We start from the raw sequence: 27,778 nt of genomic DNA, 5'->3' as shown, positions 1-27,778 counted from the left end.
TCTAGCAAATCTGGCCTATTGATTTCAGGCATTTTTTGTTGAACAAGAACACAGACAAATGTGTAAAACATTGACTAATAGCAAGAGGTTGAAACAGTTTATATACAACCTCAGGGTAAAATGGTTTCATAATAATTTAAAATGTATGTATTATACCCTATTTTTTTTTTTTTACTTTCCATTAAAATGCTTTAACCTTGAAACTTCTGAGATATTAATGACAGCCTTAAAAAACTCTTCCATAGGTGACTTACATTATCTCTATTGACTTCAAATGCAACATTCAACTATATTTAAAGTATGCACTCCAGATTCTCACAGTAAGAGTGCAACACAACAGCACCAGGGATGAGATGGTGAATCCTTCATGTTTCTTGTTAAGATTGAAAAAAAAAAAAAAAAAAAAAGAACAAACAAACAAACATGGTTAAGTAAAAACAACTGAAAAAAACTCATGCGCATCTAAATTATATACTGCCTGGCCAATTTTGCTTTAAATTACGATTTTTGACATTATTCATACTTTAAAAGCAAATACGTATGTTATGTAGTATAACATAAAACGTATTTATGCCACCTGCTTATAGGCATACCATATAAAGAACAATTTAAGTTCTTTATGGTATTTTTAGGGGCAAATAGCAGATTCATAATTTCTAACCTCACAAATCCTAACACTTTTGAATTCCTAATTTTATCTACCATTTCACAGTGACTAGCTTTAGAGTCTTACCTTTGAAAAGGGAACACACAGCATATTAATGCTGAAGAACCTGATTGCATGTAATTGTTCTAGCAAGTCAAAATCACAAGCAATGAATCATGACTGAAGCCCTCAAATGTTTGGAAGAATATCTAAAAAATTGCATAAATTAATGTATTACCTGCTATTATTCTGAAGTATCAAAGTCTGTATAAATAATGTACTTTCATGTGCAATTATTTGTGCAATATTGCAATAGCTAAGGCAATCTCATGCTATTTGCTCAGCAGAAATTTCTATTGGAGAATTCATCCATTTCTTCATAATTGTCAAGCAACTGGAGTCAGGTGTTTCTACAGATCAATCTGTTCTAGAACTCTCATAACAGAGTAGAGAGAAAAGTTATGCAGTGTTCTTTCCCTGCCCCAGCTCAGCACAAATCATCTTCCCTACTTCTTGCCTAGTTCCTCTATCTGAAAAATACCTTCCACTGCTCTATCACCCTCCATCCCCTTCACAATGGAATGTGAAGGGGAATTCACAGGGAAATGTTCCCCTTGCAAATGGCATACATGATGCCAAGAAAAGTCCACATCAAACAGACTAAAATATTACGATATTTCAAAATCTAAGCCAACACTGTAAATAGTGAAATAAAAGCAAAATATTTAATGTTTTCTAAAAAGGCATCTGTTCATGACCACTGCACAATGTAATGAGTTTTCAACATCTGAATCTCTCATAAAGATAAGCATTGTATGTCAGGGCTCGCTACTGAAACTTCAGAGGGTTCTTTTACAAACCAGGACTGATACAACCACATGCATGTGAAAAAAAAGTCATAGAGAAGTTATTTTAAGGAAGTAAAATTGACTAGTTAGTTCAAAAACTGGAAAAGAGAAGAGAAGGCTGCGTGGCGACCTCATAGCAGCCTTCCAGTATCTGAAGGAGGGGCTATAGGGATGCTGGGAAGGGACTACTCATTAGGGACTGTAGTGATAGGACAAGGGGTAACGGGTTAAAACTTAAACAGAGGAAGTTTAGATTGGATATAAGGAGGAAGTTCTTTACAGTGAGGGTGGTGAGGCACTGGAATGGGTTGCCCAGGGAAGTTGACAATGCACCATATCCCTGGAAGTGTTCAAGGCCAGGCTGGACAGAGCCTTGGGTGGCATGGTTTAGTGTGAGGTGTCCCTGCCCATGGCAGGGGGGTTGGAACTAGATGATCTTAAGGTCCTTTCTAACCCTAACTATTCTAGATTCTATGATTCTAAAACAGAATTCACACCCACTGCTGAACCAAATGACTTACGCTTAAACCCTGAACTACAGTTTGTTTTGCATTTGGAAGAATTAAACATTTTACGTTGCTTAAAACACTTTTCCTAAAATTTCCTTGAATGCTTAACATCTTCCTCATCTCTATAACCCTTCCTCACAGGTTGATTTTTACAGTACTCCAATTTATATAAAAAAACAGTAGTGAAGGAAAGATGTAATTATTATATTCAGCTCTTGACTGACAGCCTTCTCATGGCACTCTGGCAAGTGTACAAATATAAAGAAAGATACCGCTTTCTTTTTCAGGGCTGTACTGAAATGCATCTTATTATTATTCCTGGTGCAAAACAAAATGATTTTCTGTGCCTCATGAGGCAAATCAAAGTCTATGTTAGTCTGTGCTATAGTTCTGAAGTAAATCAGATGCCTGTGCAAAAAGGACAGGAACAAAAAGCTGAGGGCAAACCCCAGGAGTTTTAAAACAATAATGTGCTTTTGTTTTAATGTTCTCACATTTCTTTAGGTCCTGAGAACAACCTAACTGAATTGGATTAGACACCCTTTACAGGTCCTTTCCAAAGTGTATTATTCTATGATCTGCAGCCACAGCAATAAGGAAAAATGGCTGGTTTTAAGCATTTCTGGTAGACCTGTTTCTAGGCTCATTTTTCAATCCAAAACTTCACTGCCTTTGGAAATGTCATACCCCCCCAACTCTTAGGCATAACTTGCTGTCTGCCCCAAACCCACTTTTTCTACTTCCATTGCAATACACTGCAAATTAATGCTGGGGGAAAAAAATGTAATCAAATTAAATTTATTAGCTCAAGACAGTTTACACTGTATAATGAGATCTGTGATACACAATAAAATCCATATGCCAGGAATCCTTTGTATGCAGTACAAACTTAAGGGTAACATTCTACCAGTGTTATCACCTTTCCAAAACAAAAAATCTAGTAACAAGTGATGCAAACATGGAACAGGAATACTAAACAGCATGCAATGCTTAAAAAAGGTTACAAAGCCTACATTGCTTTACAAAAAACTCTCAAACTATACTGAGGCATCCAAAATCAGTAAAGTGTAAAAAACAGTCCAACCATTTTAGAATTATTTCAAATACTGGTAAGACTTTTGATACTTTCTTGCATTTCAGAATCAGATCCAACAGTATCAGTTCTAGAGCAGTTTACTGTCTGCTGTCTGCTTTGGTCTCCGCTTGCTCCATCATTTGGAATTGCCATTTCATTTGCTCTAGGGATGTATTTCTTTAAGGAACAACTTTTGCTTTTTTCTCCAGAAGCATCACTGGATATTCTGCTACCATTACTTTTAATGTGTACACTGGAATCAGAAAATGAATGCCAACTGGTAACCAATTGCCTTGCTGATTGATGCCCTTTTGATTGTTCATTTTGTTTGACTCTCCTCTCAGGGAACGTTGGAGTAGTATTTTGAGGTTTATCCTCTTTGTTTTGGTTAATTATTTGAGCTTCATTTTCGTTCTGTGAGCTGGGCTGGTACTGCTGCCCAGAAGCCTGAATGTCTTCTATTTCTCTAAGAGCAGAGAAGGCACTATTCACAGCCATCTGGGATTGAAACGTGCCAGGAAGAGAAGGTTGAATGTCCCCAGCTCTGTTCTGAAATAAGAGATTATAATAAAGGTACTGATGCAACTAGAGAAAAAAAAAAATCCAGTATTGCAACTGCCATATACTAAAATCTCCACAGCAAAATAAAGTCCTCACATAACATCGGAAAGACTCGGAGATAACAGCACAAGCTTTATTACCTTTCAAAGCAAGCGAATTTCAGGAGATTGACAGGGTGATAATGATACAGTTTCACATCTAGCTTGAACTTTATACTACAGAAATGTGTCAGTTACACTGAAGCAGCCAAAGCCTAGTCACATCTATTATTCTGAAATACCCCCCAGTTTGCAGGAGTGTGGTCCCAATAGTCTAGCCCACAATACTTAGCTGCTACAAGAATCCAAACTAACCAATACTAGGAGATAAGTATGAGAGTAGCATTAAGTGTTAGTTGAAGCTTTTTGTAATCATCCTTTGCTATGTATGCTTTGTACACTTAAAAAAAAAAAAAGAAATTAAGTTCAGGCTTAAGTGGCTAAATTAGATAAACAATTATTCAAACTGCATGAAAAAAGCTTACATCACAGTGCAGAAGAGTCAATCAGCTGAAAACACTGTGGCAAGCCAAACACATGTCAAAAAACCTGCCACATAATTTCAGCAGATTCAAACTGCAAAACTGGAAATTGCATTCCACACCATTAAAAAAACCCAACACTTTTTACCATCATGACTTGGAAGCTCATGGTGTTCTTGGAAGAATTTGGAACACTTAATGGGGAAGACATTGGGTATAATAAACATACCAGAATGCAGAATGAATTTTAGCATGACAGTTTTATCCAACTTGGACAAGTTTGCAGGCTGACAGTATCTTAATTTTTAATTCCTTAAAAAAAAACTTTAAGCCTGTTTGGTTGGTGTTGTTTTGGTGGGGTTGTTTTTGTTGTTTTTTTATGGGAACTTCAGTATCTCCTTTGAAAAATCTGCAAGGTGTTCTACTTATTGTCTTCAGAGTAGAAACTAAAACCTTACGCTGTTAATATTCCAAATTTTGAGTTGCCTGAAATTTGGCAAAAAACGGCCCACACAGAAATCTAACTGAAGCGGACATGTGCACTGCAATTACTTAACAGAAAATTCATGCTTTTCAACAAGCTTATTGTACCTTCTCCTATCAGACTAAGATCTTAAAAACACTATACATCACTATTAAGTATTTCTAAAAAACATAGTCATGGTATTTTCAATTTTTAACAGATGTATACCACTACAGGACCTTTGTATTCTGGAATAAGAAACAACATGATTATCACCAGCATTTTCTTTAGTAAATTACAAAATATACTCCAAATGGTAATCACTTAAAAAACCTACATTGATCATTGAATCGTGATCTGTATAAATACAGCTACAGCAAAAAGTTGCATTAACTTCATGGTTCATTTTGTAATCATTACTTTCAGTCAGGGGGGGATAACAGCAGAAAAGCATTATAGTATCAAGTACTTGCCACCAACATTCCCTCTACAGACTTACTTTGCTATTCTCGATATGTTCATGCCTTTCTTCTTCAAAAGACTTCTCCTTTAGAATGTTAGCAGGCTTACTGAGAGTAGAATTCATTTGTGGATCCCCCAAAAGACCAAAATCTGACTGGTCTATCCCAGCTAAAACAGCAAGTTGTCCAAGTCTGTAAAATACAGTTTAATAGGAAATGACACAAAAAAATTTAGCATGTGAAAAATCTAAACATTCAAAACCAGAAGACGACACAGAAACTGTTTGAAGCTTTGAGGACAGTTTTTTCCATTGTTTTCCAAGAAGCCCAAAATAGCTTAATAAAGATGAAAACAAGTAGCTAAAGGTATTTTCAGATCTTCGCACAAATTAGGCTGAAGGTTCAAAACTGTCAGTCTTTATTCAGTGTTATGAGGTTAAGAATGAAGTTCTCCCAGTTAGCATTGATCTCAAACCAGGATGCTGACAATCAGATTGCCTCTCAGGTAGAACAAAGATTAGAACTCTGTAATTCAAGCAGAAGATTGGTGCAGATCTCCCAAACTAGCACAATTGCCAATAGCCAAATCCAATTACATGCTGCGTAAATACAGTCATGTTGTTTCACCTGCCAGCTTACAAGTTGGCCAAACCCGCACTTGCGTGTTTTAAGCCTCAATAATAATTGAGAAGTTGCAGCTATCAATCGACAGCATAGCGTATTATACATAGAACCTTATTGAGAAGAGCAGTCTTTGTGATTGGTATTCTGTAACTTTCTGAGCAGCTCCCTATTATCATGAATTGACGGAGGGCCCATCCGAAAAAATTATTTTTATGTAGGGAAAGAGACCTCAGCAGGAAGAGGTAAGACTTAAGGGATGACCTACCCAGCATCTTTAAGGAGGTCTAAAAAAGCGTGAAACTTTTGGAAAGAGCTCTCAATGCTGCCCAGAACACCTTCATCTTCCAAAATCATGTTGGTTACTGACTGCGCATGAAGAACCTCAGACAGGGAGACATTTAGATTCCTTAATCTTGCATTTTCAATTTCCAGCTATTAAGGGTGAAAAAAAAAGGGGGGGGGGAGATAAAGTAATTTCTACCATTGTCAGTTAAATCCCCACAAAATACCCAACCCCTCCTTTGCAAGCCTATAGAGCAGTATCACAAAGAGAAATACCCAAATTAACTGTTGCAACTGATACAGAGCTTACTGCACCAGAAATATTCAGGGCACTGTTAGACTGAGCTCTGTGCAGGTTTGTTCATCTATGGCTGCAATTCTATGCTACCATAGTGAAATTGCTGCAGGCAGTCAAAACTGCTGGCTCATCACTGTCTTCAGTACATACAGAATGTTGAGAGCAAGTCCAAGCAAAAAGATTAGCCTTCCTATCATGTTGTTTTGCATCTATTAACACCAAAGAATTTATTTTACTAATAAAAACCTTAATGAAGGCAAATGCTTCAAAAGGGACTGGATATGACTGCATCTCTCTCCTGCACTATGCATCCCAAACCTGAAAGTTTAAGATGATCCAATTTCTCTCCACATTGAATATTAATCAAATAAATTGAAAGTTGAATGATAACTCTAAGGATATACATGGTTTTGTGTTTGAGGGAAACACTAACTCGGACACTTGTTTAAGATTAGCTATGCAATCACTTCCACCACAGGTTTTCCTTCTTCCATCTTTTATGTGAGGACAAAAATTATAAATCTGTGTAGTGCACTGTAGCTGTTAAACTAGCACCAAAATGAACAGGTTCAAAGATTACTGCTACTTAGTTTACCCCTTCTCCTGAGACAAGGTGCTACGTCTAAGCAATCTAGCACAAGAGATAAATATTTCTTGCACTGGGTATTTAGCCTAAAAGTATTTAAGTATTCAAACAACCAACATCCAGAAGTGCACTCCAAATTACTGAAGGATGGGGATGGCCACACTGGAGAACTACAAGGAACATTGTAGACTGCAGTCATTTGTGGGTATCTGCTCCCCGTACTGTGGGGTACCACTTGTTGCTCAAGTTCCAAAGCATACCAGCACTTTCATTCCACTCCAGATCACATCTAAAAACCAAATCCATTTGTTTACATTACCTTACACGCAAATCTATTACAAGAAATTCTGCTTACTGTTGCAAAAGAATCTTTTTAGCTCAGTAACAATAGACAAGAGGGGAAACAGACCTTACAATTCAACTGTGACAACTTGTTAGTTTGGCTCTATCATAAAGCAAAAAAACTGTGCCTCACAACAACTGATAACTATGGCCAATATATAAAACCATCCAACACTTTCGTTGCCTGCAGAAACAAAACTTAAAAATCAAAGGGACAGAATAAGCCAAATTAAACAACATTTGCAACAAACAGCTTTTCAGCACAAGTCATGATAAGGAAGGTGGGAGACCTCAAAGAACTATCCATTTGCTACAAATTGAAAAAAGACTTTATCATTTTCTTGAGAAAAACAAACATCAGAATGCTCCAGATCCTAATACACCAAATGAATAAAACACATTGGAAGGGTAGCTTGACCCAGAGTTCATGGCTTTGGAATAGGATCTGGAGAACAAGCACACATTACTAAACCAAGATTTCATCATTGCCCTCAAGCTAGTAAATGATCCACGTGACTTTGAACTGAAACTCTGAAAGCTACCACATTAGAGGTCATTGCTAATTACTTCTAATTAAAAAGTAGATAGTTTGATTGGTGCCTCCTTTAAAAGTAAAGATGATTAACAGTTAAAAATAATTACCTCTGTTATCCGTTCCTCAGCCTTTACTCTGGCGCTCTGTTCTTCCTTTAATTTTTCCATGCATTGTTCCAGCTCCACCTATCAGAACACAGATATAAACTGTCACAAAATTTATTTCAAAATGTCAGATCAACATCCCAGATTATGCAAAAACTCAGCACATCCAATTAACAACTAGCACATGGGATTCCAAGCAATAATTTATCGTCTACAAAAATACGTGACAGAGGTCCACTAGTATGTAACTCAAGGATGAAAAAAATTAACACAGGCAAGTAGAAATAATCGTGATTCACTCAACAGATTTGCAATATAGCAATATGTAAGATTATGGACAAGTCTCTTGGGCCTATGACATTATCATCCAGAATATATGTTCTTCTCTACATCTTCTTCTTCCACTTAACCTTTTCAAACCTTATTTTTAACCTCATCAATGCTCAAACCGGGCTCTAAAAAAGCCCTTAGTAGCCATACCTAGATTTTCAGAAGGCATTCTTCATCCAGGACTGTATTCCTTATTACAGCAGTAGAAGTACAAAATTCTGAACTGTAAGAACGGTACTCTAATTGGATTCAATTAGTTGTTCAGCAGAAAAATCTAAGCTTTTCATAATCCCAAGATGCTTGAGTTAAGCACCTTAAGTGTTAAATTAACAAAACCAATACCAAACTTTAACATCTAACAAACATATTCTAGCCTTACTCATGAGGTGCCTATACTTGTAATTTAACTTTTAGTTCCAAGAAGTGAATCTCTCTGCTTCAGTGAACAGTCGTGAAGATTTAATAAGCAATACCATGTATTCTCGTACCACATCAGAGCGTTATCATCTTTAATTACAGAACCTGAAGTGTAAGAACAAATAGGATTTTATTTCTTGCATGCCTTATCACAGTCTTCTGGTTCCAAAGGTAAAAACCGTCAAAATTATCAAGCTGCTGTATTTTTCAGAGGGTAACCTAGATGAATGAACAGTATACAAAGCTTCTTCATTTCTCTGCATATGTTGTATACCAGCACATATGTGACATAGGACACTGCTTTTTGTACACACCTTATCAATCAGTTCTACAGAGGAGCAAAGATCCAAATAGTATTGAAATCCTTTTTTTATGATCAAAAGCTTATTCAAGTGCATACAAGCAATCAACTGGGAAGACTGGTGTGCAACAGAATGCATAGTGAAAATAATCCCTCTGCAAATGCACAGAGGTCCTCACAAGTCACGTAGCATGAGAGGGACTTTTGCATCTAATTAAAAATGAAGTTTCTAAAATGTTTTAGATATAGCCTGCCCAGTGACAACCACTCAGAGGGAAGACTATGAGTCTGGCCCTACTGGCCAGTGAAGCCCCTCCCAGGATCCCTAGATTAGCATCATCCAAGCTAACCCTGGAGCTCAAAAGCTAGTCATATCTTTATCATCTGAACATGAGAAAAGACTCTCAGATGTCAGAACATATAGGAAAACCACATTTCAAAGACAGTATTTGGGAAGAGATTTAACAGTATCTAACTGCCATGATATAAAAAAATTGACTCCAGGTATGAGGTAAGGGGGAAATCTCTGAGGATAACTCTAAATAAAAACCACAGTCTTACTGCAATCTACCCCAGAACATGTGGAAATAACAGGAGCTAGAAATCCTGTTACAGATACAGAACCACAGCACAGAAAGTAGCGCCCATAATGTTCTACATTCACAACTTGACATGTAAGCTACAATCCTTACAGGCTTTGAAGATCAGTCACAGGTACCACAGACTTGAAGAGTTCTTCCAGTTCCATTTATAGTGTGTGCACATATGCATATATGTATGTATTTCAAAGTTTCTAGTGTGTAGGGTTCTTTGGCAAGCAACTCAACTTTAGAAACCACAGTTCTATAGTAATTTTGTTCTGGATAGATTTTAGACAATGCTAAATATAACAGCACTGAGCTTTTTTTCACATTGCTGGTTTGTATTTTCAAAAGGCAAAAGCTAAGGAAATGGTTAAATTAAAATTTTTAAAAGAAATTTTGAGGTTTTGTAGTATTACCCTGTAGATGTACACAATATTTGATGATTATGGGCTGACTTCATAAAAAAAAAGCCTACATTTAAAGGGCAATGCCTTGTACCTGGGCAAACATATCTGTCACCATTAAATTACAAGTATATGTATGCTTTATTCTCTGATTTCCTTTTGAGTAATTCATTACCTTATGCAAGCCTCTAGTCTTTTGCATAAAAAAGCTCAGAGACAGATAAATGTAGATCCAAGTTATGAGATTGAGCCTTCTAGTAGTGTAGTCCAGAAAAACAGAACTGATATATTTGCTATTGTCGTGGTTTAAGCCCAGGACGTAAATTAGAACCACGCAGTCTACTTCCCCCCCCACCTTTCTTCCCCCCACTCCTGGAGGGACGGGGAGGAGAATCGAAAGAATGCAACTCCCATGGGTTGAGATAAGAACAGTCCAGTAACTAAGGTATAACACAAATCAATACTGCTACCACCAATAATAATAATGATAAAGGAAATAAGAAGGAAGAGAATACAGCCGCTCACCAACCAGTACCTCACCCCCACCACGCAGTGATCCAGCCCTTCCAGGCACTCTCAGTTCTACATCCTGGGCATGACGTGCTATGGTATGGAATACCTCTTTGGCTAGTTTGGGTCAGGTGTCCTGTCCCTGCTTCCTCCCGGCTTCTCCTCCTCCCTGGCAGAGCATGAGGCTCACAAAATTCCTTGGTCAGTCTAAACATCGGTGTTATCAGCTCTGTTCCCAGGCCGAAAGTCAAAAACACAGTGCTGCAACAGCTACTAAGAAGGAGAAAAACTGACTGCTACTGCTGAACCCAGGACAGCTATTCATCTTCAAGGCTATTTGTATCCCTCAGAATTACTCTATGCAATACGATAACTCATACCAGACACAGGTATAAAACTGAAGTTTATAAACTAAAAGCATAAAAATATGAAAAAAAAACTTTAGGAACTAATTGGCCATGTTTTTCTTCTTAATTACACTGTTGACCTTATTTTTAAAAAAAGGTTATACTGTAATCTCTACTTCAACATAATTCACATAGTATTAACATGTAAAAAGAATTACACTGCTAGCTATATCAAGGGTGAAGTTCTAAGTTATACTCTTATTTAAGGATTTAAGAAAAATCTGGGAGTTTCTTCAACTGCATTCTTCATCAGAGACAATTCTGACATTTCAGATTCCATGTAGTGGAAGGGAAGAATACTTACCAGTTCTCATTTTTCATTTCAGCAGAAATTCAGCTTTTCATTAAAGATTTTGACTTTTTTTTTTTTTAAATGAAAGCACAACTAACACCGTTTCACCAAATAGTATCTTTAAAGCCCCTTTTTAGAACAGAAGGATGCAAGGAAGTTCATAAGGACTTGCACACTAAAGTGGAAGTCTGGTCATTTAGTCATATCAAGGGATGTTTGAAGAGCTTTTTTGGCACACTAGAAGTTTAAGGAGCTCCTGTCTCTTACCGTTTATTCCATCTCTGCATCCCATCATTGCTCTAGCACAGCTGGTTGTCCCACTTTACTGAAGGGCTGTGCCAATGCCTGCTACAGATATACACTGTCTTACTTTCCAGCTTGATCAGTCCCTTAAGTCAGCTCCTCCCCCCCCAAGCAGCTCTGCAGTAACAGCTGTTTAATAACAGTACCTAAGCCAAATTAACGCACATAAAAAGGGTCCTCCACTTCCCCTCACACATCACCAGCCACAGACTTCTGCCGCTTACTCTGCTCCAGTTCTAGAACACAATCCCATAAGCCAAAGTGAGCCATTAAAATGGCAGAAAACTAATCTGGAAAAGTATCACGATCACTGAACGGTCAAGGCTGGAAGGGACTTCTGGAGGTCATCTGACACACACCCCTGCGCAAGCAGGGCCACCTACAACAAGCTGCCCAGGACCACATTTAGATGCTTCTTTAGCATCTCTAAGGAGGGAGACTCCACAACCCCCCTGAGCAACCTGTGCCAGTGCTCAGTCACCCTCACAGTAAAAGTGAAGGTTCAGGAGAGGTTCAGGAGAAAACTCCTGTGTTTCAATTTGTGACCACTGCCTCTTGCCCTGTCACTGTGCACCAGAGAAAAGAGATGGGCTCTGTCCTCTTTTCACCCTCCCTTCAGGTATTTACATATATTAATATGGCCCCCTATGAGCCTTCTCTTCTTCAGGATGAACAGTCCCAACTCTCTCAGCCTTTCCTTACAGCAGAGATGCTCCAAGCCTGTCAGCATCCTCATGCCTCTTCATTGGACTCTCCCTAGTACCCCATGTCTCTCTCATACTAGGGAGCCCCAAACTGGACATGGCTCTCCAAGTGTGGCCTCACCAGTGCTGAGTGAATACAGGAAAAGGATCACCTCCATCAGCTGACAGCATTCCTCCTAATGTAGTCCAGGATGCCATTCACTTTCTCTGCCGCAAGGTTATACTGCTGGCTTGTGTTCAACTTGCTGTCCATCAGAACCCCTAGGGTTTTTTCTGAAATACTGCTTTTTAGATGGTCTGCTCTCTGCATGTATTTGTGCACGGGGTTGTTCTTCCCCAGGTGCAGGCCTTTGCACGTCTCTATTCAACTGAATGAGTTTTCTCCACATAAACAAGTTGGATCAACTCACTTTATGATCAGATAACAATGAAAAAAAGACACAAAAGAGAAAAAGACTGAAGTAAAAAATGGAAAAGCATTAAGGGATGGAAGGGAAATAGACATCACAATTCAATAGTGACAAGTTGCAAGTTTGGATCTGCCATAATGTGAAACTGTGCTTTGCATAACAAACCAACATAACAAAAAGGATAGGTGAGGCACAGAAACAGTTCAAGACTGTTTGAGCAGTACTGTCAGATATGTAAATATGGCCTAAAAAAGTATTTTAGTTTTCAAATTCAGAAAAATCAGGAAAGTCTGGACCTCTACAAGCACAGGAAAATCAGAACTAATTTTGGGGTAGGTTCCTAAAATTTCTAGTTTTACCTCCCTGGAAGCTAACATTAAGCACAATAATCTCTTCCTTACACTTGCTCTATATGTAATACTACAAGTAACACTGACAACATAGGTCAATATGACAATCCTTCCGCAAACCACAAAACACGGTATTCCTCTGCAGTGTGTCCTGAAAGTAATATTCCTACCTCTTCAAAAACCAAGAATTAATACGTCAAAAATACATGCTTTTCTGAAAGCACTGTCTTTGCACTAAGCACCAAATACAGTTTTTGGTGCAATATCCACGTGACATGGAATTCCATGATTCCAGACACAATGCTCTTCATGAGAACATTGAAGCCACTGCACAGCACAATGTCAACATATTGCACACAAACAGTAATATAAAATCACCTACAAAGAAGAAAGCTGCTATACAACAAGTCCCAGCAACATGTGAAAACCTTGAAAATCTTCCTGAACAGAAGCCCAAGAAAGAAAAATGGTAGGCCTAAAGAAAAAGTGGACTTCCACTGAAAAAGAAAGCAAGTGGTTATTTATGCAGTGTTTGTACAGTTCTTTTGCCTTCCACCGTAACTCTAAACCACCCTAACCCTCCCATTACGTATAGACCTGTAACACTAAGTTTCAACTTCACTTCACTTACATAAATACAGTCTTCATATTTATACACATGAACAGATCATTCCACCAGTGACAATCCACGACAACCACCACCAAAACCAAACTGACTATAGGCCTTACTTTTAACAGTATTCATTTGGAGGCAGTGCAGATTCTCCAAACAAAATTCAAATCCTAACATTTCAGAAACAACCCAGTTATTCTGCCTGAGGGTACTACTTTATAATAGTGCTAGATTACCTCATCAGTGTTACTGAGGCACTGAAACACACCATGTGTTTTCCCTTCCTTTTATGAGAACATTCCCTGTCAAGACACTTGCAGCAACAGTCAGTCTCGCTACTGCTAGTTTTATAGAACTGCCAAAGAAGCAGAGGGAATAATAAAAAGGAAATTTAGAAGTTTATACCAAGCTCAATTATAAAATGGAGCTTTAACAAACTTTCAGTTATTTCTGTAATTATTTTTACACCACAATAATTACAATATATTAGCTATTTTTATTTCTATAATTAGAAATAACATTAAATTATATTTATAAAGGAAACACTTGGAAGAAAATACTACAAGCAATAACACTCATCAAAAGATTTGTTAACCATGAATCAAGACTGAAACAGAGAAATTATGCATGTTGCAGCTGTGTGTATTAAGTGGGGTTCTTCCTCATTATGGCCTGTTTTGACAATATACTTATACTGTACACATCTTCATTAGAACTATTCAGAGACTGGAAATCCACTGCATATTTGATGCACATCTTTTGAAACTGAAGCCCGCCTGACATAATGAAGGATAATTAAGTTATTCAGAAATCCTGCTGCATGACTTGTTATTAGCTTAACCATAATTTTCTGAATAAAACATGGTTTAATTGATGCAATCTCCCTTCACGGATTTTAGTGCACAGAACATGCCTCTTACCTGTAACTGTTGGTGCTTTGTTACACTAATCTTATCTAACGATTCTGACAAATCAGGGTAGTGGATAACAACATCTAAATCTTCTGTGTCTTCGGTTTCAGATGTAGAAGCACTTTCCACTGTCACTTTCAGAGGAATACCTGTCTAATTACACCAGAAAACCACACCCACTCACAGCATTCATTACACTGTGCAATAAAAATCAAACACAGTACTGAAAGTTTAATTTAAATGCAGCAGTTTCCCAGAATCCCTTACAATGCATATACATTGCCCAGCTACGCAATTTCGAACTGAATTTGCATCAAACAATATTTAGAAAAAAAAAAAAAAATCTGTGTGCATATATTTTGCATATATGCGGCAAGGATTTAGTAGCAAAGGCGGCCCCTATGAGGAGCAGCCAGGGGTGCCTGGATGCTGGACAGCTGTATCCAACCCACAGCTGGTCCCAGCAGCCAAGATGGCAGTGCCTCAGAGAAAGCATACGTAAGAAAGGCAAAAAAATGCCAGACATGCAGAAGAGGAGGGAAAAAGAGTGAGAAAGAGCAGAGGGAACACCAGGCTCAGAGGAAGAGGTGGTGCTCTTAACAAACTGAGATACTGATGACAGAAATGGGAGTAAACTAAGTATCAAAAAGAAGTTTCAAACAAATGCTGACATAAGCTGGTATTTTGCACTTCTCGGACAGAAACTTCTCAGTGAATTCCAATCTTAACTTTTAGATAGTAATATTCTAGTGAGAATACTTTCATCTTTCTTTTCAGGCATGCATCTGCTAAATAAACCATCATATGAGAGAGTGAGTGTACCTCAATCTTCACTGGTAATTCTTCAGTACTATCCACTGGCCCTCCTCTGAAGTTAAAAAAAATAACACTTTTGAGAAAATTAAATTCATAATGTACCATTGCCATTTCATTTCCAAACACAAGACTGGTGAAGCAGTGAGAGCAAAACCAGCAACAGACACTGCACTGTATATCTCTGTAACTCTCGTTACATCCTCATTTTGTTCTATAGTTCTGATAGAACATAAACTAATTTTTTGTGTATACAGCTCCTATTTTGAGAGGCCAAGATTAAGGGAATACATTCATCAAATCCCAACCAAAAACTGTTTCAAAAGGAAGCATGATAAGAATGTTACGGCTTCCATGTGCAACTTTTTTTTTTTTTTTTTTTTTTACTGCAAAGGACTTAGATGATCACAATAATTAAGTTTGTATTGGGAGCGACAGAGCAGAAAAAGGTGGAAAAATATCTAGGCACCTTGAATTGGATGCCAAATCAAACTATACAACAAGTTTAGAAAACTAAATTGCATCTTCAGCTACATTAAGTTTGATAAATAATTAGTAACAAAAAAACAAGCAAGCAAGATGGGTTTGGTTGTGGAAGTTTTTTTGCTACACCTGAATATGGCCATCAAATTATACCTGTCTGGGTATTTTAAAAACCTACTGAAATAGAATTTACGTAACATCCTCAAAAATTTTGTAAGCAGAAAAAATTATGGATGCAATATGTAATTCTGTGTATAACTTTTAAAAACATATTTTTAAAAAACTAACATTGCCCTTTACTATATTTGTCATGCAGGTTTAATGCTTTAGTGTTTTCCCTTGTACTATGAAAACCTCACCTGCATCTCTTTGCACGTTCTGCAGTCCGCCATGGAAGGAAGCCTTTTGTGCCTGGTGGTAGTGGTTTTGGTGAGTAAATGTCTTTCACAGACATACTTTTTTTCCCAGGGCTTACAGACTTTTTAGATGGTAACCCTGTATTGAACAGCAATGGGAGAAAAGTGGATTCATTATACTTAATTATTTACATAGAAATTCACAGTTTACTGTTTCTAAATAAAATCTCCTATGTAATAAAAGGGACTGTCGGAAATCTACTTCTCAGTCTAATTTTGTTGAAGTTCTCAAAAACTTTTTGTTTGCTTCTTAGAATTAGGGGCGGCCAGTCTATCTGCTTGCAATTATAAACTGGTATACTTAACTGCTATGTTAGGTTGATGTGAGAAAGATATACTATTACTCAAAAAGGAAGCAAATTTTTGTAGCTGAGGGGTTTTATTAACATTACTGATTTCAGATACCTAACTGCACTGTCTCCAGCGGAAGCACATATAGTTCGCATAGGTAACAGGGCTAACTATATGCTTCAAATTGCCCTCTAGTGGCTTTTGTGAGAAGAACGCCGATTGCATAACTGGCAAAATGCGTATAGCTAAAGCTGGTCCTCGTGTTGATCAGTTCTACAGAACACTAGCAATATCTTCACTTAAGAGGAATAATGAAATGTCGTGTTCACTAGTCCAGTCTTCTGTTGCTCTTTAAATCATACTCTATCACTCAAAGTAATTTAGATAATCTAGGGTGAATGATCACTTTCCCCTAGATTCTGTGTAAATTAAGAAAACTGTTCACCTAGTATTTCATGCAGATAATCTCATGAGAGCTCGGGTTATTGTTTCTCTGAGATCATTAAAACAACTAATTTTTTAATAGTATAGAAATGCATAACTATGGTAAGAGGATTCCAAATCTCAGTTCAAACAGGATGAGTAATTTTCACCTCCTAACTCCTCCTCTTCAAAAACAAACACCAAAAAAAAGAAGAAACCACTGAAAAACAAAACCCACCACAATTATATTTAAGTTCAGGCATTTTCTTCTTCCATCACCCTGGATCCCAACAGTTTACTTGTACAAAGACTTCAATCTGATTTATGCTTACCTCTCTGCTTCCAGATAACTAGAGCAAAGATGAAAGGCAGCCGAATGCATTACAGTGGAAATTTTAGTAACTAAGAAATATGGAGTGTGTTACAGCTATCAGTACATAATTATATTCAATATTCAATTATATTCAAGATACCTATGTTATTTTAAACATGCTATTTATAGTAGATTTATATGAAATTAAAAAAAAAATTAGAACATTCTGTACATCAGTAAAATATGCATACTTGTTTGTTCTGGCAGAGGACAGTCTGCTACAGAAAGGTTGTAGCATCAGAAGAACTAGGAAACTTAGTTTAGAACTAGTTAGAACTAGTTCTAAAGTTAGAACTAGGCAACAACTGACAAGCTTCCTGGAAGTGAAAGCTCATGGTGAGGATGCACTCAGAATAAATACATGCAATGCTTTCACATACCTAAGTCAGTATTTCCTAGCATTCTTCCAGCCACATATCTAGTAATACTAAAAACAAGAGCAAGTTTTGTACAGAAAACACTGATGGTAGAAGACACGTTATTGAATGAGGAATAAACGGATTTTTCTTTTTTGAAGAAAAGTATTCTGCAAAATACTGACATTTAGATACATTGACTATTTCATAATTAAAGCTTTCAGACATTAAAAGATTAGTTTGTAGACAAAATTACTACAGTCAGAGTAAATAAAGACAGTATTACCAATACGAATAGTAGCTTTTCCTTTTGGACCACTTCCTAGGACAATAGTTCTTCTCTTCGGTCTAGTTTTCAAAACATCCTTGGAAGATGGAGACACCAGCCACTTATACTGGATATATATTTTTTTTTAAACAGAAAGACAAATTGGTTTAGTAACTGGTATTAAAAGAGGTGCACATTTAAGATTAGAATGGGTTTTGTCAGATATATGTAAAACAGTGCTAGTTACAGAAAACTTAATAAACTGTAAAATTAAGGAAAACAAAAATCCTACAAAGCTCAAATTCAAACACAGATTCAAGTCTGAGTGCTACATTACCAGAAAGTGTTCCCAGAACACCACTATAAGATCCCATCCAATATTTTCCTTTCTCCTGTGCAAAACACTTCTCCTTTTATAGTAAAAAAAATGGCATCAACCCTATAAAAAGGAAACTCTGGCTTTTGCATTTCATTCTCAGAAAGCTGGCTTGCTAGGAATGACTGGCTCAGGCCAAAGTTCTCCAGAGTAATAAAAGCCTTCTTAACATAATTTTGTATTACCAAAAATGAAGTTTAATTTTCACTTCCTATAATAAAAACCTCTCCAAACTATAATAAATACATACTGGTAATCAAAGGCAGTTGATGGACTTCAAACTTCATTTCTTTTATAGCAACAGCTCTATTATTTAATTATTCCAGGTAGATACTAAGTTCTGCTGTCACTTATTTTTCAGTGTGCATCTAGCTTTAGTTAGTACACAGTCTAGCGCTGAAGCAGCTGTTGAAGGAAATGCAGTTGACAGTAACACAAAGCTTACCTCAAGAGAGCTCTAAACCCCTCATCATAATACTAGGAATAGTATGCTGAAGTTATTCTCAGCCAATGCACAGGCAAGATTAAGATGCCATGACTGTGCTCTAAGTTTAGTCCAAACTTATCATTGGCAAGAAAACCTTCATGCAGGGGAAAAAAAAAAAAAAAAAGAAAAAAAAGTTTTGAATTCATGTAAGTTTTGCTGGGTCTACAGCTGTATCTGGCTCCTGAGACAAGTGAATTGTTCATTTTAAATTAAAAAATAGACAGAAACGGTAAACTTCGAAGAACAAGAGTATCTTCATTTCATTTTACTACACACATAAACGAGCATCTATACTAGGTTAAGCCCGAAGTTTATCTAGTCCAGTAGCCTGCCTTTTGTCTGGGTGCCTGCAGCTCTTTAACATGCAAGTAATAAAGACAGTGAACATGTTACGACAGTGTTCAAAAATTACTAAGTCATTGAGTTGAGACTATGAAAGCAACTTGTTTTATAGACACCTTCAGAGAACTTTTCCTTTAAGTTATTCAGTCTTTCTCAGAATCTACACAAGCTTTCACCACTTACTATGATCAATCTACGATTACAATCCACTATACCAGCAACACAGTGCTGCTAAGATAACACAACTTTCCTGTTTTAGCTCCCATCAAATCTAAAAGCATCAATTAGCAGTAGACATCTCTTCCTGTAAACTTGAAAGCCCAACTAAAAAGGTAAGCACCTACATGCTACTGAAAAGCAAAGAGATACAACCCGTTTTCATGCAGAACTGGATGGACGGGCTGTTGTGGCTTGTATCCAGTAAGCAAGTGGTGACAATATATTACAGACTATTTATGGCAGCCAATACATCTTTTGTAGTTATGGTGGCTTATTACCATAAGTCCAGTCAAAAGCCCACTGAACTTCTCTTTCTAAAGCAACACAGTAGGACCTTATTTTCTGCATAAGCAAAACCACAGTGTTGACAAGATCAGATGGCACAGAACACAGCTCTGCCATTTCTCTGATAAAAGCATCACTTTTCTGAGTTTTACTCATGAGAATTATGACAGTTAGCCTTTGGCACAATAAAGAGCTGAAACTAGAAACAGATGAAATTGGAGGCAGTACTAGGGATGATCATCTATGCAGCTTTAGCTCTCTGTGGGTGAGATACAGTTTGAGTTAGGCCACTTGCTGCAAGAGCAGACAGCACATTAGTTTCACAGAGAATTATGTCTTACACTTTATGGTCAACAAGTGTCTACACATAGGCTAACATCAGTCCAACTGATTCTCCATTTTCCATCAATATGAAATCCAGATCTCTAGCAATTACAATAGATAAAATTAAAAAAACCCTCTGCACCAAATTAAGTAATTTCAAAGACAGAACCAATGTTTTCTCCACTACAATAAAATGGATGAGCACAAACTTTTAAAACCTCACAGGTTTGAAGGCAGTACACAGATGACAAAAGGAAGCAATGTAGATGCTAACTGACTATATTCTGTTTGACAAGCTTAAGCTACAAGGAACAAACATTGCTTCTTCAAATTTGTAAATGTAGTCTATAAAAAAATAACAGAAAATCTGAAAAATAACTGGAATTTATGTTAAAAAAAAAAACCAAAGTGCTACTTAGATACAGAATTTAGAATATGCTGTTAGGACTCTCACAAATGCACTCAAATTATTTTTACTTGTGCATTGGGGTTTTTTAAATCAAACAGCTGAATTTTGACTACTGACAGAATGAACAGTCCTTGCAGTTCTTTCTGTAACACATCTTAGTGAGCAACTGTTTCTTTTTGTTAACACCTCTGACCATTCATTAATTTATTCCCTTAGTTCTGACCCCTTAAAAAAAGTAAAAAAAAATCAAAAAGCCACAGAACACCACACCACTAACACCCCACACACAACAAAACAAAACCCCACATTACTGACTTTCAACATAGAGCATATGAAGGCACTCGTGCACTCCTCACTCCTCAAAGAAACTCAACTGGTTTTCCCTTCATAATATCCAGACTTATGCAACTAAGATGAAAGCCAACTGTAAATCCTAGGTTAAGGCAGTAAATGTTTCACTTTCAAACGTCTATCAACCTCAAATTTATTTGAGTATTAGCATTCATCTTGCTAACCAAGTGGACCATCCCTTTTTTGAGTGTCTGCACCATTCCCACGAGAAACTGCAAGTGTTAGTACAACAGCCTACTCACAGACCTTTTGAAATAAAGTATCTAGGCTGGTTTTATTTGTGGAAGAAGAAAAGCTATCTAGCAAGCTTATGGTCAGTCCTTTTTCATTCATATTGTTAATGAGGTATGAACAATTAAGATCACTGCCAATAACACTACCTGGATGAATATAAAACAAATGTCTTGGATGATCTCTTAGTATATGGGAGATTACCCAAAGAGTTACTTCTTTTCACAGTTCAATTTTCCAATCATCTTGAGCCTCTCCAGGCAGATGCTATTTTCATGTGATCCCTGCAACATTTTAAAAGTGTTGATTGCATCTGCAAAGGAGAATGAGTACTCCTTCACAACCAACCTCAATTTCTCCAAAAGAAGTCTTTAAGATGTTTGAAATGGGGAACTTTAATACCCAAGGATCCTACACACAAACTTCTTAGTTTATTATATACTCCCTACGCAGATCTGCAGCTCTGACTTTTAAGCCATTTCAAAATCAGAAAGAGCAGTAAGTTCTAAAACAAGAACTGGGATTGTTGCAGCTCTGTGAAACCAACAGCAAGAATACACTAATTTGTTTGCTGTCTCCTTTGGGAACTGAATCCAATTTTTATGTTACAAAAACACAGAAATCAGTATTTAAATAGAATACCTAATCATAAATGGTCCAGATACTCAGCTTTTGCATGCCATTGTAAACTCTCTGTGGCCTATTAAAGATGGCAAGAGGTACTCTACTTTAACTTAACATGGTTAGCATCGGCAAGAAAAGTAACGAGTAACTTAAAAAATCCTAGCTATGCAAATTATTGGAGAAAATAAGTTTCCAAATATATTTTTAAAATGTAAATTGTGATTTTCTTTACTTTTTAGAGAAAACTTATTACTACCATGTTAACAAGACAAGGAAGCAGTCCAAAAGCAGTATTTAGCTGACATTCTACAGTAACGCCCAAGTATACACACACATTTCCATTTTTCTTTTCATTAAATTGGTATCAGGTTTTATTACATATAGTATCTTAAATTACATAAGAAATCATACAAAATGCCCAATAAAATATGATGTTGCTGCTAGCATTTTTAATTTTTTCCCTCTGTTTTTTCTGATTTTCTGATTGTTTCAAGTTTTTCTGATTGCTTTTTAAACTGCTTAGAAGTCAGACTTCTGTTTATAACTAGAATAGCTGGTTTAGATATACCCTAAAGTTTTCCTTTACAAAAATGCAACAGCAGCTACAAAAAAAGCCCCAAATTCAATCCAAAATGCCTAACACATACCTCCAAATTAGCACCATTTCCATTCATAAGAACTTTTTCAATAACACGTTTCATCATAATGGGATCTAGAATGAAGATATTTTATTAAGAATTTCCTGCATGAGACAAGTGCAGATCACAAGAGCAGATCACTGAATAAACAGCACACACACACACACACACACACACACACACACACACACAAAACAAACAAACCCCAAAACAAAAAACACAACCAAAACAAAACCAAGAAAAAAACCACAAAAAGGACAAAGGCAGATACAGATACATACCAATTAATGGATTTTTTCTTATATCAAGTACCACTAATGTTGTATTAGTTTGAAGAGCATCTAATAATGACCTTGCTCCTTCATTAGATATTCCACACTGTTGCAAATCAAGTGCTAAAATGTTTAAGGAGGAATAAAAACAAAAAAAACAGCATTATGATAACAGCCATGTGTAACACCAACAATACTACTTTCAGAGAATAAAACTAGAAACTAAAATCAGTGTTACATGAACAATTGCTAAACAACTGCAAATGAAGGAATATAAAAATCACAGTTAAGTAACTGCTCTTGACAATTCCTAGTAAATATAATATTCCCAGGCATCAATTAATTCAACTGCCCAAGGTAACAAATACACAACTTATGTCTGAACAGTCTGAGTCAATCCTTCTACATGTTCTTTGCTTGCAAAGGTAAGTAAATTACGCAGTCATTAAGAAATAGTACTGTTATGGCTTTGGTATTTATTTCATGTTGTGCATTCACAGTATCACAGAATGGTTGAGGTTGGAAGGAACCTCTGAAGATCATCCTGCTGAACCCTCTGCTGAAGAGCAGGCTTGCTTAAAGCCCGTACAATGTCTGGTCAGCTTTTAAAGACCTCCAAGGATGAAGACTCTACAACCACTGCAGGCAACCTGTGCCAGTATTCACACACCCTCACAGAAAGAAAGCATTTCCTGATGCTCAGGAGGAACCTCCAGTGTTTCAGTCAGTCCGCACTTCTGTCCTGTCACCAAACACCACTTGAAAGAGCTTGACTCCATCTACTTTACAGCCTCCCTTCAGATACTTGTGTGCCTCCAGGAACCCCACCCTGAGCCTTCTCCCGGTTAAACAGTCCCAGCTGCCTCAGCAGTTATGGATTCATCTCTATGGACTTCTGTATGTCCGTAAGTATTGCTTAAGTATTCTCTATTCTGATCTGCACACCAGGCTCAAACTATAAAACAATTTCAACAGTATGTGATTCCATGTACTGAATGCTGATTTACACCACCATCATTAGCCATTTTGTACAGATACACTGTAGAACAAGTAACTTCTCAAGACTAGAGGACAGAACTAGATGACAACTGCACTCAGATACTTTGACTATCCAAAAGAGGAAGAAAAATTTCCTTGGAAAACAGATTACTCTTTTCTAGCTAAACAGGCAGCTACTCTTCTGGCTACATTTGCTGTAACTGACAATTTTAAGTCTTCTGCCTGCCAGTACTGCATCTTCAAGAGTCAATATTTTACAATACCTTTTAGCCAAAGGTCCTCTCCTAGACAATCTGCAAAGGCAGTCGCTCCTCTATCTCCAACAAGCATGTTGCAGTTGAAAGTAACACGCCTCAAGCCAGTCATATAGTCCAGGTCAGGTCTCCTATATCGCAGGCTTTCAGCCCAAGCTTCTCCATGTCTTTTCATTGCCTGGTGCTTTGCAAACAAAGAAGCTGTTACCAAGTGCAAAACCAAAGCCATTATTGATGACACGATCACAAGTTACCTTATGTTTAAGGTAATACATCAGCATTTGGGTGCTGATATAAGAATCACAGATACACTATTTCTGAGTTCAAGAAATACAAGTAATTTTTAAATATTACAGTTAAGTTGTATGTATTCTTATCATCCAATTTGCAATGCAGATTACTAAATATGGCTACAAAACATCTTAATACCTTCTTTTTGGCAGACAGACACTTTCAAGACATCTTGGAATACAACTCCAGGAAATTATGTTCTTTCATGTAAACCACTGCTAATTAATTAGAATATTCTACTAGTCACAGGCTTACTAATGAGTTAATTAGTAACCTCCAAACTGTAAACTCATTATTCTTACCTAATGCTTAAGAATACTTCAGACATTTTTCAAAATCTGTGACAATTAAAGAAGCGCTCCCTGAACAGGTTTTACATATTTAAAGCCCTAATTCTCATTTTAAAAAAATATATCAGTTTACTAAGAAATACTCATGTTTACTAAGAAATACGAGATTTAAATCCCACACCAGTAAACTAAGCTACTTTTGACATACAAAGTCACAAATTTCAGGACTATTCACATACTTTAGGATTCGCATAATAATAATTCACGTACAGCCTGCCCACAAAGCGCTTTGATGGATTTATAGCTTGAAAATAAAATAAAAAAAAAATCAAATGTATTTAAGATCTTGTGAACATCTGGTTCTAAGAAAGGTGATTAAATTACCTTCAATATATTTGCTATATGTTCTGCCCCTCGCCATGTGAGGCTACATCCTGTGAAGTTTACATATCTGATATTAGCTGAATTCTTTAAACTCTGACAGATTGCTGAAGAAAACAAAAACATGCATGTTATCTACATGCACCACAGCTGGATTATCAGAACACACTTTTTCACTGCCATATTAAGCAGCTGAATCAGCTTTAACAGGAAAAAGCCCTGACAAAAAACTTGGGTTGAAATAAGAAATATATTTAAAATACATTTAAGTGTTCTAAGTTTATGTATTTCTAGCACAAGTGTTTAGCAAAGACTGTATGAACAAACTAGAACATATTTTATTTCTGTTTACTTATGTAAACATGAATAATAAAAGCTAACATCAAATATTATGACTGTTGTTTTAAACAAAAGTATAACTATAAGGTACTACAGCTATTTTCTAGCATGTAATGAAGAAAATAAATTTTTTAAATGCTGTTAAATCATGTAGAATAATGTGAAGATTGTTATTCTAATCACTATAGACCAATTTAAAACAGAATGGAAATACTGAAAAGCTTACCTATTTAAAGAGCTAAAAAAGAGAGAAGTATATTTAAGGTTTTTGATTCTGAACTTACTTTCTAATCCTCCATCTCCAATTGGACAGTGGGCAAAAGAGACACTCTCCAGAGATGATGCTGCGGCCAAGCCCTTCAGAATAAAAACAGTATTTGTTAACTGGCTTGAAAGGCAAAACTACAGAGCAAAGACTGAGTCACCCAAACTGCTCAGAACACTTTGTGCTTCCTACAAGAAACAATAGGGGGTTCAGAGAAGGTCAAAACGAGTGAACCTTAAGGTTCGGTTTAAGCTGGTTCATTTCTTTAGCGCTGGAGGAGCCATAGCCTACGGGAAACAGCAGCAACCTCTTTTCCTATAAGCTACTTGTGTTCCAATAACACCTCCTGAAGACCTGCTTTTATCTCCTTGGTGTCCCTCAACATTCCTTCTGTCATGTACATGCACTGTAGTTTCAGTCACAAGCACAAGCTACATGCCCCAAACACATGGCAAAGGTGTTGCTAAGAATGCTCTAATCAGCCTTGATGAATCAGGGCAAGGAAAAGTTATACCATTTCTACAGGTTCAGGAAGAATAGTTTATACAAAATACCTCAGCAGAATCATTCATATAAAGGATAACACAAAGATACCTTAGAAGAGAAATAACCTCATCTGTGACAAATATTTATAAAATTTAAGTTGCTACTTCTCTATGTTCTAAGCATGTTTTCCATTTACTTGCATAGTAACATAGTCTCACCTTTGTTAAAAGTATTAGATCTCTCTCCCTCAGAAGCAAACCCTGCAGTTCTAGATTTTTTAGTACATCTGATATACTGAGACAGCATTTGACAGCTTTGCATAGTTGGCCAGTCAAGTCTTTTGATCGAATTGCTGGAATTCTCCTTCTAAAGTAAGTTTTGTATCTTTCAACACCTAGTAAACAACAAAAATTACACATCAGTAAAATCCAGTTCCTACTGACTTAAAGGCAACCATAATCACACCTCGCTTTTTTGATGCTTTTCTTGAACAAAAATACTTTCTTAGGTATAACAATTTCAATACCATGTATCCAGGTAACAGAAAAGTTTTATGCAGCGAATTCTAAAATTCTACGTCAACATATTTATCTTTTATAGTTATCAATACAAACCTGATTCTTCAAGACCATGTTGATGAAAAGCTCTTATTCCAATAGAAGTCAGAGTCTTATTATGCCTGATAGCATTCAGAAGTGGTATCCAATCAGCAGCTTTGATGCGATCTACAGTTAGATCAAGAGCACGACGACTCAAGTTAGCCTTCACAGCTTTCAGTGGGACAGAGCCTTGAAGAGCACAAAGATGTTCATAATGCGAGTAGAAATCCAGCATGCACTGTCTTCTTACTCTGACTGACTCGATCATTTCTTCTATGTGATATATGTCTCCCTAAAATAAGAGAGGAGAAAAAAAGCCCCAACTTTATCCAATGGATAATTGATTTTGCAACACACTTTCAATTCAATATTCATACCCTAAATGTGGCCATGTTCATGTCTGCTGTATAGCATTTACGTGTCTTTGGTGTGGCAGCTAAAGCACTGATGTCTTGTGATCTCATTGCCTGTGTGAGTACAGCTGAATGAATAAAGGGGTGAAAACCTCCTGCACCTGCTTCCACTCGCTCCCTTTTTCTCCTTATCAAAACTCACTGGGGTTTTTTTTGCTCTTGACTTTTGCCTTCTACTTGAAAATGGTATTCTGAATAACCATAAACTTCCTGCACACATTTCCTCTATTAACAACCATCCTTTATTCACTACTCATTTCAAACTATCCAAGCAAACAAACCACAGCTATAAAGCATTTTTCCTGGACTTCAATGCTCCTTAGAACTGTTTGTAAACACTGGTAGTTTTGTACTCAGAAGCTGCAACTTTCAAAAAAGCAAAAGCAAAACAAAATTTAACACAGAGGTCTTCTGTAAGTTTCATTTTGTTTAGTCTTTTGTCTTCTTTAAGTCTAAACAGAATCCACCTCTCCCTCACAGATAGAATGAATTACTCCCTGCTGCACCAGGGACACCCAGACACACAATCAAATCTATCTGGATAGAAATAAGATTGAAGCTCTCCAATTTTTAAACTAAAAATATACACAAAGTAATTCTTAGACTTCTGGGTTTGTGCACACACAAGCATATTAACCAGTCGCCTTCAGTGCAGCACAGTCCCACGCCAGTGAAACACATACGCCGCTGCTCTAGGAGTTTGCTTTTAAAATTTCAGCTGGGAGAAGACAAGGCTCCAGACAAACCTTGTAACAGTCTTCCGGTACCTGAAGTGGGGCTACAAAGAATCTGGAGAGAGATTTACAACATGGTCAAATGTGAGGCATCCTTCCTATAGCAGGGGGCTGGAACAAGGTGATCTTTAAGGTCCCTTCTAACCCAAACTATTCTGTGATTCTATGAAAACAAAAACCAAACTGGCATTTTTACTCTCCCATACAAACAGGTGTACCAAAACCACAAAAGACATAATGTTCAGGCACTAACTGCTTCGAAGTTCTTATTTTCCTTTTTAAATTTAGTCTTGTAGTGTCAGAGTCTGCAGACTCCTGAAAGCCTCTGACACTCCCTGACCCAGAGTCAAGGAATT

General features: G+C 36.9%; 1 protein-coding gene across 1 annotated transcript; it reads right to left on the bottom strand.

Annotated features, from left to right (window-relative positions):
- Positions 1-3,102: 3,102 nt before the first annotated feature.
- Positions 3,103-26,543, bottom strand: CEP78 (centrosomal protein 78; the record flags this gene model as incomplete). Its single annotated transcript, XM_080636771.1, has 16 exons — positions 3,103-3,627; positions 5,122-5,275; positions 5,973-6,139; positions 7,858-7,935; positions 14,400-14,543; positions 15,213-15,258; positions 16,046-16,181; positions 17,149-17,166; positions 17,832-17,940; positions 22,109-22,173; positions 22,381-22,494; positions 23,634-23,808; positions 24,590-24,693; positions 25,210-25,282; positions 25,895-26,070; positions 26,291-26,543. The coding sequence occupies 16 exons, from the start codon at positions 26,541-26,543 to the stop codon at positions 3,103-3,105; spliced, it is 2,337 nt and encodes a 778-aa protein (XP_080492897.1).
- Between the last annotated feature and the right edge of the window lie 1,235 nt (positions 26,544-27,778).

Source organism: Psittacula echo (genome assembly GCF_963264785.1).
Source record: "Psittacula echo genome assembly, chromosome: Z".
Lineage (NCBI taxonomy): Eukaryota > Metazoa > Chordata > Aves > Psittaciformes > Psittacidae > Psittacula > Psittacula echo.
The sequence above is the reverse complement of the archived record's forward strand: the minus strand, read 5'-3'. Positions and strand labels throughout refer to the sequence as shown.